General features: G+C 33.6%; 1 protein-coding gene across 5 annotated transcripts; it reads right to left on the reverse strand.

Annotated features, from left to right (window-relative positions):
- Positions 1–1455: 1455 nt before the first annotated feature.
- Positions 1456–10175, reverse strand: LOC131012232 (mitochondrial outer membrane import complex protein METAXIN-like). Of its 5 annotated transcripts, none has more exons than XM_057940142.1 (8): positions 8670–9105; positions 8331–8373; positions 6445–6764; positions 4737–5071; positions 4274–4350; positions 4121–4181; positions 2741–2900; positions 1456–1985 (listed from the first exon to the last, which is right to left on the reverse strand). In XM_057940142.1, exons 3-8 carry the CDS (start codon positions 6605–6607, stop codon positions 1801–1803), a joined length of 981 nt encoding a protein of 326 aa, XP_057796125.1. In that variant the 5' UTR covers positions 6608–6764; positions 8331–8373; positions 8670–9105; the 3' UTR covers positions 1456–1800. The 5 variants fall into 5 exon arrangements, with proteins under 5 accessions (XP_057796125.1, XP_057796126.1, XP_057796128.1 ...); XM_057940143.1 differs by having other exon boundaries at positions 6445–6858; XM_057940145.1 differs by having other exon boundaries at positions 6445–6877.
- Positions 10176–14270: the final 4095 nt, after the last annotated feature.

A 14270-nucleotide genomic window follows, 5' to 3' on the forward strand; every position in this document is an offset into this window, starting at 1 on the left:
GAGCAGAGGAGAATAATGCAGAGCAGAGAAATAAGCCATTTCTCTGGCGCAAATAAGACAGAGCAGAGAAATCATCCATTTCTCTGGGACGATTAAATAAAAGTATACGTCGTCTCATCTACCTATTTATCAAAGCAAAATCCAAAAAACAAGTGAAAGCCAGCATGTGTTGATCTAGCGGTACTAAAACTTTAACTCTCAGCTATGGCAGGAACTTGACATTGGTATAACGAGATAATCAACTTTTATTTTTCTTTACACAAACAATTTGACATCAATATTTCATTTAAAGCCACCATTTATGTTCCACATCGACTTGGTCATGATCCTATCTCCAATATGTATCTGGAGTACTCTCTTTCCTTACGAGGCCTTTTAAGGGGATGATGGACCCAATTCTAATATGGTATTAGAGTAGACCCATATTTGATGTGGTTTGTCTATTATGCGCATTATAATAGCCAATGAGTTGTACCGACCTACACATGCAGGGCATGTTAAACCCACATTTTATATCCCACATCGATTTGGTAATAATCATGTCTTCAATATAAATTTGGAGTACCATCACCCTTTATAAGGCCTTTTAAGGAGATGATGTGCCCAATTATAATAGAAATAAATTCCTGCATATTCTAATCATTCATTTTTTTTTTTTTTTTTGACTTGGGGGAGTTGGGGAGGGGGAGCAGTGAGGTTTGAACCCGGGACCTCACTATTCACACACAGGAGGTCGCACCGCTTGGTGTCCCCTTGGGGACATTCTAATCATTCATTCTTCTTCCAAGATATGTTCCATTTTACCATGAAACCTTGACGGAGTCATGGTTTCAATTATTTTAATTATTTGAACAATAGATATAAACATGTAAAAATACATGCTTCTAACTTAGATAGTGGTCTCATGCCTGTCATTAGGGGGACTAATTTTTGAGATAATGGCCAATCAATTTCACAGACAATAGTTGCTCTCGAGTACACAGTTTCATAGATAGAAAACTATCTTCCCCAAGAAGTAACACAACCAGATAATTATCTAATCAGGATCAAAAGAATTTATGTGAGGGCTAAGCAAATTAAAGAAATGCATTAGTAGGAGTAGAATCCTTAGTTAACTCTTCGGTTTATACATTTTATCACGCACCTCAAATGTCATAGTCATAGAAATGCCTAAAATGATTTACCTAGCATGCTCTCCCCATAATCATATACGGTTAAGAAGAAATAAAATGGAGAATTAAAAAAAATAAGAACAAAAAAAAATTCTTAAATTCCACATATTATCAAGGATTATTGTGGTGGTAGGAATACGTATTGCTATATCTCATTAATAAATTACAGTATGTTACCATTTGTGTCATGGTGTGACAACGGCTATCCAAATTAATGAGGTTATATCAACACCTTATAATAGTATTAGATGCAACTTAGATGAATAATTTGCAAAATGACAAATATTTCAAGAGTATTTTAATACGAGACACTCAAGGTCAAACAACATCATCATCAATCGTACATTTGGACTACATACATAAAGCAAACAATAATGAGTTCAATGTTGAAAGCAATTGACAGTTTCTCAATCCATCTCTGCCAATGGGCAAAATTGCATTTATGCTTACGCTCAACTTCTGTAGCTTAGTACAAGAGATGATTTAGTCTAAAACTCACTAGCATGCTTCTTCAGGAAAAGGAAACCCAATGACTTGCATATTTGCCAATTTTCTCAAACTCTAGCAAGTCGAACTAGAAAACACGAAAATTTGGAGACAAATAAATCTCTATCTGAGAGGTTAATTCCTACTCATAACCGAAGCCGTCATCATCATCACCAAGCTCTACTTCAGCATCATTAGATCCCCCAAGAATGGAAAGGAAAATCAAAACAGCAACAAGCTGAGTAGCAAGAAAGTATTTAGCGCGTCTCCTGAACTTCTTCTCTTCCTCTGTCTTCTCCCTAGTAGGTTTGCTCTTTGGCTTCGAACCTAAATTTGTCACGAATGGGGTCAATTCTACGAAACATTCAAATAAAATACTAATACTGATGGAAGAAATTAAGCAACATGGGAAGACATATGAGTTATTTATAGGCAAAAGCAAGATACTATAATTTTTCTCCACTAAGTAGAGCTTTTTATCGTATTATAGGAATGCTGGTAGAATTTAAATCAATAGTCATGACTAACCATGAAGTCACTGTAAGCTAATTCTAGAGAAGACAAAGACTTTAGGTGCAATGGTAACTGACAAACAGTCAAACACTCAACTAGAGGCAGGATCCTTTCACGACAATGCTTCCCGAAATTAAAACAAGACATAGTTACTTCAAAATAAACCAGAAAAGCGATTAAAATAACCCAAATATAGTACCTAGCACCAAACATATCTCTAGATACTAGTAGGTACTCCAACAGAAACCAAATTTAGCCTCAGAAGTTTCTCACAAGAGGTGTCTAATAGCTTCACTCCATGATTTTTTGTATAGCTACATTCAAGAAGGTATTTTTGTTTTGTCATTAGTGGGCTGCGGGCGCAAAGTTTATTGTTGATCGGCTATTTTCAAAGCTGTATACAGAGAGATCTCTGTCATGTTTCAACAGTATGTTTCCAAGACCTTTAAGTATTGGATGAGAATGAATCAAGTTCAGACAATGTAGCAAAATGTATATATTGATCAAAATAGACAATATATGTCTAATTAGTAAAATTGGATAGCAACATAGTTATAAGTGAGACTCACTCCAATATGAAGGGCCTCGTTTTGAAGCTGATGATGAGGGATCTGACTGAGGAACTGATGAAGATGACGAACTGGCATCTATGTACTCCAGTTTAAGATTCTCAGCATACTTCACAAGATTAGCATGACCCAAGAGCTTACTTCTTAGAACAGATGTTTCCTATTACAGGTAAGAACACATGAAAAATGTATAATTCAGCCACTATATATACCTATTAAAGGAAGATGATTCAATATCTGTATCAACTAGTCAACCCAGTACCAAGTTGCTGAGAAAGTGTGGGCCACTCAACCATGCATACAGCACCAAATAAGCATGGCAACTTGTACACTTATATTTCAGGTTGAGGCATATATCTCAGACTTTGTTCTTTGCAGAAATACAAAATAGATAGGGAATTTTCACCGCACTGGATCCAAGCTTGCAGATAATAACAAAATCACTTATATTCTCAGATCTGTCAATTCGTAAGATAAAGCACAAGAGCCTTGAATATAAAAGCTTTAATATTACATGGACTACTACGACATCAAATCATCTGAGCCTAATGGTATCATAAATGCAGAAAGCCACAAAAAAGGGGCAGTTTTAAATAGTACGGGTTATCCATGATTGTAACAAAATCAGCTTACTGTAAAATTTTATGTTATACCAAAAAAAACTATCTCTCAATATATACATACATACAAGGTGTGGTTCAAATGAGTATTTTCTTATTGTGAGAACTGTAGTAACTTATACGTTCAGTGCAGTAAATTGTACGTGTTGTGCTGTTGTGCAATAAATGTGTACAATTTATGGCACTAAATGTATAAGTTACGCCAGTTCTGACAGTAAGAAGGTTCTCATTTGAACCTTTTCCTATATATACATGTAGGAGTGGTTCAAATAAAAACTTCTTATTGTGAGAAGTGCAAGAACTCTTGCACTAAACCTATAAACTAACTGCATGCACTGAACTCTACACTCAGCAAGTGTTGTGAATTTATTATAGGACTATAGGAGTTTAGTGTAATACTCAGCATGAACTTCACACACAGCGAAAAATTGCGAATTCGAGATATATGACATGGAGTTAATGTATAGCACAAGGCGTACAATATACTGCACTGAAAGTATAACTTATCTAGTTCTCACAATAAGACGGTTCTCATTTGGACTCTTTCCTATATACATATCTAAAAAGAAAACAAAACAAAATTCCAACTTTTAACAGATGACAGAATCTTAACAAGTAGAAAATAATACACCAGTATGAGTTCATAATTTTGTATCTGACAATTGTAAAGCTCAATAGATTCCAAAAAACAGTAACTCACTTCAGAAAGGAAGTCTCCACTTACAATGATGATTCAAATATAACCATTAGAAGTACTCACAGGTAAAGCAAAAAGCGTAAACAGAGCATGCCCAAGGAAAACTGCATCCAAACTTGTTGGCCTGCATTGGAAACATTGTGTTATGCAGTATTACCACATATAAAACAAGAAAAGCAGCAGCCATTAAGGCTTACACAGAGCAAAGGAAATTACCTATCTTCAAAGAAAAAGGTTTGTTCTCCCAACCTAGCTGACAAAGCACTATATGCAACAGTTGCTCTTCTATATATCTGCATGTAAAAACAGCACAATAAGCCATGCTTGCACAAAATGCATAAGAAACTATGCATACATGTAGATATACATATGTGTGTGTCTTCTTGATATTAATAATAAGCATTTCTATTCATCACGCAGACATTTACAAATGCTGAAAACCCAAATAGGCTAATCATATGTAATAACGTTAGGTCTTGATCTTGTTCAATCCAGAACCTTATAATTTGACGGATTTTCATGTATTCATTTGTGTACAGAATATACAGATGCTCGGTGTGCACATGGGCATTTGCAACATGCGTACACGTGCATCCTCACAAGAGTGCACATATCAATAGAGAAAAACATCTTAAATCACACATAAAAGTAGATGAGAAATACGTCCAAACAGAAATACCTCTTCTTCCCTTCTTTCTGCATTCTCTGATGTTATCCCAAGTAGTTGTTTCACCGCATAGACTTGCTTATAGTACAAAATATTTCCTATTGGCCAAGGGAGATCAGAGTAATAAATCTTGTGTGCTGACTTGCCATCAGAACCCACCCATAGTTCATACAAGACTGCATCAGCAAGCCATGACTCAACCATCGCCTTAAATGATACCCATTCAGGTATACCACTCACCTCAGCATCCAAGTCAACAATGTCATCTTCCTTTAATTTCTGAAGGACCCCACCGTTCTCATTGTTATAAGCAACATAATCACCAGACTCAACAAAGGGTATTTGATCTGGAAGAGAGACAATGCATGTCTATTATTTCAGACATACATACTTATAAAAATATAATGATTTTCAGTGCATAAAAAGCAAAAACCCAAATATCATGTTTGGTGTTACTAATAGCAAGATCAATGCCTATATTGAAAGTCAATGGCTCCACCAAAGAAAAAAGAAGCCTTTTGGTCAAAAGAAAGATTCAAGAAGAACATGAATCTGTTCCTTTTTCATTATAGAATCTCAACGTTCTTCCACAATAGCACATTGAACATCTAATGCTTTTCTAGACCTAAAAATTAAATATAGAATAAGCTATGCTATGATAAATATTCGATCACCTGATATTTGACTACGTATGGTAGCATCATAGACCATTAAATGAGTCTCCCAACAAAAGCTAGTATTTCACTTACACAAATCTACTTAACAGAAAGTTTGTGACAAATCTCCAAGTGCCTTATTACTTTCATGATCAAGAAAGGGGAAAAAAGAAAGACAGAAGAAAGAGCCTGAATATTACAAAAAATACATAAAACATTGAGGAACCAAACAAAGTTGTGATTCTCGATTAAACAAGATGGAAACGGATGTCAATAAATGCCATTAGGTTTGCCATGGAATAATTAAGATAACTTCATTATTAGCTTCAACAGTTTTGCCATGAAATTATTATGGTAATCTAGCCTGGTATTTGGACCGGCCATCAATATAACTAATCCAAGAACCAACAAAGATTTCTTTGCCAGTGATTTTGGAGAATTGGACATTTGAAATGTATGCAGTATCAGTTCGTCCGATACCAACTAGCTGGAGGCCTTAGATCTACTGTCACATTCAACATGCCCCACGTTCATTTCTTTTAAAAGAGATATGCTATATCTATAGTGTTCATCATAACAAATGTTGTTTGAAAGGAGATAGAAAAATAGCAACGTTCAAGCACAATCAACCGAAATCTTGCTAATTCCAAACCGGGTAATGTGTCTAAGCCGAAGAAATACAATGCAGAATATGTTTTTTTTTTTAAGCAACTACAATAAATCCACAAATTCATAATCCAAAGGGAAGCATGGCAGAAGGCTCATTTTGTTGCTAGCAGTTTTTAGCTAATTCGGTATCACCCAATCGTGTGTAAACAGAATCACGAAGCAAGAACTATTTGTGTGCAAACGCGAGAATTGCCAAGTACCCAATACAAGGTTCAATTTTGCAGAAAAATTACAAACAATAATAAAGGTGTGAAAATATATAAAACCAAAAAACCATAAAGAATCAGAACCAACTAGATATAATTACTTGATAAAAGTCTCGAGAGTGAAATCTGCAGCAGAAATTCAAATGAAAAAGGAAAAAGTTCTGAAACAATTGAAAAAGAAGGAATTACCAGAATCAGGATGGATGAGATTGAATTCCAAAGTGAAAGGGATGTTGGCAAATTTAAGATAAATGTAAGCAGGCAGACAGTTGGGGCAAGCGGTGGGCAGCGAGAAACTGGGCTTTCTTGCCACAAGTGTCAGCGCCTCTCTTTGGCCTCTCCCATCTTCCATTGCTCCCACAGATTAACTAAGACAATCTATACTAATATTAAAGCATAGATTTTTGGGGGAACGTGTTTCCCGCCAAAAGTAGCTGACTTTTATCCAGTAAATATCGAGCTTTTCTATCCGCTGGGTAAAATTTGTGACTTCGGGCTCAAGTTTGTGACTGCATTAAAAATTCCAAAATTTTATATTTCTTATTGCATATATGTTGCTTCTGTTTGTGCATGTGGAAAGCAGAGGCTGCGCAGATATATAATCTGTCATTGCGTGTACAAACTGCATTAGAACTGTAAAAATTTAATATTTTAATATTTATTTTTGCTTTATACAGCTGGTTCTTTAGAATTTAGCTCCAAAAACTGGCGCCCAGATACACATTTGAAATTCAAAAATAACCAACATTGGAGCCAAATTGATGAATACTCAGCCTATAAATACCAAATCATTTCAGACCATATTTCACTAAGGTAACTTTCTCTCTCTATTCTTGGTTGCTCTAATTATTTTTTGTCATTTTGTGTTTTATAATTTTTATGTGGTCCTTCTATTTATATTTTTTTTTAATTTTGAAAATTTACAACCCAATTATTACAATAAATTCTAAAACAATGATATTTGCAATTGATAGTAATTTTTTAATTTTGTATGCAGGTGAAGATCTGGAGCATGAAAATGAAACCACTACAATCTGCTACACCGAAAAGAAAAATGGTTTTAGTATATATTCATGATTATTATCATCAAGGAGAAAAAAAAATCATATCATGTTATTTTCATAAGAGAAATTTAATCTGGAGCATGAAAATGGAACCTCTCCAGCTCTCCTATTGCAACACCCACAAGAAAAATGGTTTTAGTATATATTCATGATTTATATATATTATCATCAAGGAGAAAAAAAAATCATATGTTATTTTCATAAGAGAAATTTAATACTATCATGTTATCTACCATTTCGGTTACCTTTTTTTTTGCTACAAATGAATGTAAATATAATATATAATGGCTCCTAATGATTCTTCTATATGATGCAAGGAGTATTGATATTGAATATTTTAGATTGAAACGAGATGAAAAAAGAAATGATTTTTTTTTCTGTATTTATTTTTCTTATCAAAAGACATTCAAGCTAAGTACACTAGCTGCCAAAACAGTGGTTTTTTAACAAAAGCTGAGCATACTAGCTGCTGTTAGCGGGAAAATTATCAGATTTTACTTCAAATTCATATCTAAATCTTATCTATATCATCCATTGAAAATTTCAACAAACCAGACAAACTAAATCTGTGTTCAGATTTAGAATACATCAAATTTATTTACTTAGCACACAATCCAAAAAACTACAAAATGAGCTTCAAATCCCATAAATATTTAAGCTCAATCGAGATGTTTGACTTGCAAATAACCTTAGTAAATTCAATAATAATTCCAATCCATGTGTATAGCTTAACATGAAAAATCAAGAAACAATACCCATCAGCATCCTAAATAAAAGAAATCATTTTAAAGAAAAACAAACTACACCAATCAGAAACACAAAGTTTTTCAAAGTTTGACGCACATATGAAAATACTTAGATGTAAGGTTTTCAAAGCTTTGATAATACTAATCTATACATCTCAAAATCTGCACTAAAATCAAAATGAAATACTCGTATTTTATTTATTTAAAAAATTCCCAAAAAAATCAAATCATCTTTATTTATTAAAAAAAATCATAAAAAACTTACATGTGTTGTTCTGAAGTTTCTCACAAGGGTGTTCCTCGCAAATCTACACAATTAAAACAAAAAACAATAGATGAGCTTTGCCACAAAATTATAGCCTCTCAAAGTAAAAAAAAAATCAACTATATAGAACAAAGTAAATCATGACAACTGAAAATTATACTATTTTTTATTTAAAAAAATTAAAGAAATTCATAAAAGTCATACCTATTTATTTGAATTTATCAAAAGACCTAAATATTGCAAATGAGATTTTTTTAAAAAAGGGAAAGCAAGAAGTTCACATTGGAGCAGCTTAGCGTTCAAATCCCCAAGTGATTTTTGTATATTGCCATAGCTTACCTTGCTTCTTCAGCCTGCAATAACAAAAGCGACGGATGCAGACGAGAGAGAAAGGGAAGATGCAGACGAGGGAAAAGGGTAGCGCTGGAATTGAAGATGCAGACAAGGGAGAAGGCGAAGATGCAGAACAGACGAGGGAGAAGGGGAAGATGCAGAAGGGAGCAAGGAAATTAAGTGTGATTTGAGAAGATCTACAGATTTAAGGAGAAGGGGAAGATATAGCGATGGAGAAGGTAATTTTTCTTCAATCTGCTGTTGTATCTCCAGGCGCCTGGAATTGAAGATGAGACGAGGGAGAAGGGGAACCAGGGAGCAGGGGAATTAGGTGACTTGAGAAGATTCTAGGGCGTCTAGCATCTAAACCCTAAAATCAAATGATAGATGACTATTTATTGTATTGTTATTATAGTTGGGCTTTTATAATAGTATGAATATGAATTTTCCTATGGGTGATTCTATTCACATCCCCATTTTACTCTTTGTAGCCTCTTATATAAAATAATAATAAAAAATAATTATACATTTACAATTTTATCCTACAAACATAACCTCTAAATTAAATATAATTCCTTTTTCCAGTTAAATTAAATCGTGTATAGCCATTACCCTTCAAGAAGAAAAATGGCGTATAGCCCCCCTCCCCAATCAACATGAACCGCCCTCATCTTCTTCCTAAATCAACCACACGCGCCTCCTCCTTTTCCTGTGAAGATTGCCGCCGCCTCGACCACCACCACCGGCGCCTCTCCTTCTCTCCCTCCACTCTCTCTCGCGACCCAGTCACGCACACACCCAAAGAGACACCGCCTCACCCTTCTTCCTAAATCCACCGCCACCGCCCCTTTCAGATTCTCGACAAATAGCAGTGGCACGGCTGCTCCGTCGCCCAAAGCCTCCTCACCTCTCGTTCTTTGACCCACGTCCCTCATCTCTCTATAAAATCTTAGATCCCGAAATCTGCCACAGCCTTCTCCCTCGACTTCCGGCGAGCCGAGCCGCCGTCAACGTTGTCGACCAACAGCAATAGCCAAAAAGAGAGGACCAACTTTTGTAAAGTGAAAAGACAGAGAGAGAGAGAGAGAACAAGGACGAAAATGGAGTTAAAGGTGGAGTCTTGGTGTAAAAGGAGACGGCTTTCACCCAGAAAGAGAATAAAATAGGGGAAAATGAAAAAACCTATGAAGAGTGAAGAAAAAATGATGATGCTTTGTTTTGGTTCTCTTCTGCAACAGAATGGAAAGTAAGAAAAATGCAGGTTATTCTTGTCTAGTTTCTCCCCCTAGCCTAAAATTGAGAGAGAGAGAGAGAGAGAGAGAGAGAGAGAGATGATGGCATTTCTTTGGCTTTGGTAGTGTAAGTTTGTGTACGATTCGTTGTTGTTCTATATTAAATTAATAGCAAAAATTAAGAGTGTGGAATACAACCATGAGAGAGAGATATGATTACTGGTAATTAAAGCCAAATAAATTTAAAGCATGTGATTGCTGATCAAGAGAAAAAAATTGAAGCTTGTCATAAACTCTCTTTGTTGTTGAGTAGAATTCATCATGATTCTTGAATTAGATGCAGTTGGGGGCTATACAAAAATTGAATGTTAATTTAACTATGAAATGAATTATATTTAATTGAAGGTTATATAAATTATAGGATAAAATTGTAAATTTATAAATATTTATAATTGTTATTTTACATAAGAGGCTACAAAGAGTAAATTGGGGGCTGTAAATAGAATCACCCTTTTCCTATGTCTAAGAGTCCATGGGCTTGATCTTTTCAGGCCCAAAGGTTTCAGGCTGAAAGGTTTCGGCAATTAAATAGGAAAGTCAAAATCGATAACTAATAAAAAAATCTCAGAGGCAAAATTATAAGAACATAGTTCTAATTTGACAAATTAATAGCAAAAGGTTTCAACCACAATTGTACATTGAAAAATCGAGAGAAATTGAACATTCAAAATCTGCATCAAAATGAAATAAATTGAACATTCCAAAATTTGCATTCAAAGAAATTTTGAACATTCATAATAATAATAATAATAATAATAATAATAATAATAATAACAATAATAACAATAATAAATCAAACAATCAAAATCAGAAATAAATTGAACATTCAAAAGAAAAAAGATAAAAATCTGCATGTTTTTCAATTCAAAGCTCAACCACAATTGAGCATTCAAATTCAGCAATCCAATTTCAGAAATTGAAAATCTAACCAAATAAATGGTTTATATCTTACAAACAAATCTTGCAAATTAAAAAACCTCACCAAATTAAGAATCATAACTCCTTAGAACAAAAGAAGGAACAAAAAGCTTGTCGTTAGCTTATGGGAACAACGATGTCGTGAGGAATTGTTGCAGTGCGGCGATGATGGCTTGAGGAGCTACCTTGGTGCGGCTGCAATGGCGCGAGGCTGCCAGCAGAGCAGCCACAATTGGAGGCGGTGGTACGATGCGGCTCCGATGCGATGACTGAAGAGCGGCGTGCAGTGCGCATGGGCAGAGACGGTTTGTACCTTGAAGAGTTGTTGCCTCCTGCGGTGCGGCGGTGACGGACGGCACACATTTGGAGAGCAGCGAACGGTGCGGCGGTGGTGGCGACCGGAGTTGGAGTGTTGAAAGTTGTGTGCGTTGTTGTCGTGTTGACTTTTGTGCGTTAGGATTTAGAATTATAAATTATATTGAAAAGTAAGGTTAGTTTAGTAACATTGTATTTATAATTAATTATAAAATATAATTAAAATTAAAAATAATATATATATATATTTATGTTTTTTTATTTATATTTTCTCAACCTCTAATCCAATTAATTGATTATAAATCTTTCTTAAAATTATTTACAAAAAATTGTGCACACGTATCTTTTCAGTACTCTTACCTAAAAAATTGATTATTAAATACTTGAATTTGGATAACATCTTTGATTGGGTTTACTCTACATAAAAACGAAAAAGTGAATATTTTTTACAAAAAATATGGATGATGTAGCAAAATATCTATTAATATATTATTTACAAAATAATATTGCCAATTACTATTATGTAATATGGGTGGACGTGTTTTTAAAAATGATGAGGAGTGTGAATGGTTTTATTTTTATTTTATTTATTCTTGACACAAAACACGATTCTATTTTATAAATTAAATTTGTATATGAATTTCATATTGACGAACTTTTGTTATTTTGATTGTAAATTTATTTGTATAACTATAGTAATTCATGTTGCTCACTTCTAAAAATTATAGGGAAAAATACTACTTATTGCATGGATTGTATTATGAGATATCTCAATGAGCTAAATAACTTATTCATTTAGACCATCTCCAACACTACATTCTAATTTTAAGGTTTTTGGTGGCATCATCATATTCCCCGTTCTTATTTTCACTTCCAATAATTCATTTTTAAAATTCAATTTTTTGCTGACATCATTATGGACCCATTCTCCACCCACTTCAATTAATTTATTATTAAATTAATTATTTTATAAATATTAGAAAGAATAAAGATTTTTATTTAATGGAAACCGTATAACATGAAAAAAGTAAAATACAAATGCATACTAAATAAGAAAAATAGGAACTCACAAAAAAAAGTAAATTTAAGAAAAAAAGTGCTACTATTTGGCAATAGGCACCTTTCGAAATAATAACAAAATTGTAAATCAAAAGAAGTACTGCACAATTGTCGAGATTAATAATTAAAAATAATTATTATAAATTAAATAGAGAAAAACTATAGTAGTTCAGAGAAAAAAAAAAGAGAAGACATTAATATGATAAATTAATAGAAAGAATAAAGGAAATGAGACACTACTAATGGGACAGCCCAAAAAGAAAAGTGGGACACTACTAATGGGACAGAGGGAGCAATTAACACTATTTTGAGTACGGATCAACCCGATTGTACAGTACACCGGGGTGTACGCAAGATTTTGTGTAAAACAAAAAATAGAAAATAAATTAAAGTAAAAAATATCGAATGGCCCCACTTTCTGCCAATTATAGGGGATGCAATATTGCATCCCCTCTCTCCTAATCATACCTACTCAACATACAACACTCAATGAATTTTTATGAGGATGCATATCATTTGCAACTTTACATTGGAAATGCTCTTATAAAAATGTATGAATTATTTTTATAATTAATTGATCTTAATTATTATATTTGTTAATCAATTGCTCTTATATTTTAGTTTGTCCAAACGTATATTATAATTTAACTACTTCCTCCGTCCACTATAAGTGGCTCAAAACTTTTCGGCACGGGAATTAAGGAGAAGGTGTAAATGTGTTAAAAGTGGTGGGGTCCACATTTAAAAGGGTTAAACTTTGTCATTTGTGGAAATATGTCATTTATAGTGGGACAACCCAAAATGAAATACAGGCCGCTTTTAATGGGACGGAGGGAGTATAATATATAAATATTCTTTAGAGGTATAAATTTATTTTTTATAATATTAATATTAGTGTTAAGAAATAGAGTATTCATCAAGTGGGGACTGGAAAAACTTTCATATGGAGGAACAGGAAAAACTTTCATATGGAAGTAATTGTCTGCTGCTATTCGTTCAAATGAGGAAATTATTTTGAATGTTGCATCAAGTGGAATTGCTTCATTGTTATTTCCTGGTGGAAGAACAGTGCATTCACGTTTCAAGATTCCCATTAGTGTCAATGAGATTCTATGTGTATTATAAAATAAGGAAGTCCATTGGCAGAGTTAATTTTAAGGACAAAGCTTATTATATGGGACGAAGCTCCTATGGCGCACAAGTATTGTTTTGAAGCTTTAGATAGAAGTATTCGTGGTATAATGTGAGTGCGTGATGAATCAAAGATTAGATGTGTCGATCGATGATAAAACTGTTGTATTTGGTGGTGATTTTCGACAAATATTACCTGTTATCCCTAAAGGCAATAGACATATGATATAGTTAATGCAACGATAAATTCGTCATACATTTGGAGCAGTTGCGAAGTGTTGAGGTTGACAAAGAATATGCGTCTAAAACAAATGTATGGGAATAATGACCACTGAATTGGAAGAATTTTCGAGTTGGATTGCTGATGTTAGAGATGGATTACTTGGGAGTTATAGTGATGGTGTTCATGTGGTTAGATTACCTGATGATATTGTGCTTAAGAGCGGTGGTGATCCGTTAAGAACTATCGTATCTAGCACATATCCGTTGTTTCATAGTGATAATAGTGATGAAGAATGTAATAGTACTGATAATGTGGTTTATAAAGAAATTTTTCGGAATTTGTAATTTGTATTTGACTTCTCTGTTTAATAGAAGACACGACCACTATATTATTATTATGTTTGTTGTAGAATTTAAGATGATTTTTTTCATAATTATGCACTTAAATACAAAAGTTAAATGGTAGTATAATTTTTTATATATTTTTTACTCCAACTTATGTATATGTTAGATTAATCTGCACTCCTTATGTCGTTGTCAAATTAGTATATTTATTAGCTTCATTATCTTAAGTACTATGGACCATTTTTAGTTACATCATTAAATTTACCAATATTTCATTAATTTTTATTAATTGTTAGTACATCAAATTAGTATATCCCTTTCTGTC

Source organism: Salvia miltiorrhiza, chromosome 2, assembly GCF_028751815.1.
Source record: "Salvia miltiorrhiza cultivar Shanhuang (shh) chromosome 2, IMPLAD_Smil_shh, whole genome shotgun sequence".
NCBI classification, from domain to species: Eukaryota; Viridiplantae; Streptophyta; class Magnoliopsida; order Lamiales; family Lamiaceae; genus Salvia; species Salvia miltiorrhiza.

What these genes read in the sequence shown, in the direction of transcription:
- LOC131012232 (XM_057940142.1), bottom strand. Translation starts at nt 6,607, where the DNA reads ATGGAAGATGGGAGAGGCCAAAGAGAGGCGCTGACACTTGTGGCAAGA. An exon ending in CAGAAAGAAGGGAAGAAGAG is followed by an intron (nt 4,351 to 4,736) that starts GTATTTCTGTTT and finishes TTTTACATGCAG; the next exon opens with ATATATAGAAGAGCAACTGT. An exon ending in ACGAGGCCCTTCATATTGGA is followed by an intron (nt 1,986 to 2,740) that starts GTGAGTCTCACT and finishes TGACAAATTTAG; the next exon opens with GTTCGAAGCCAAAGAGCAAA.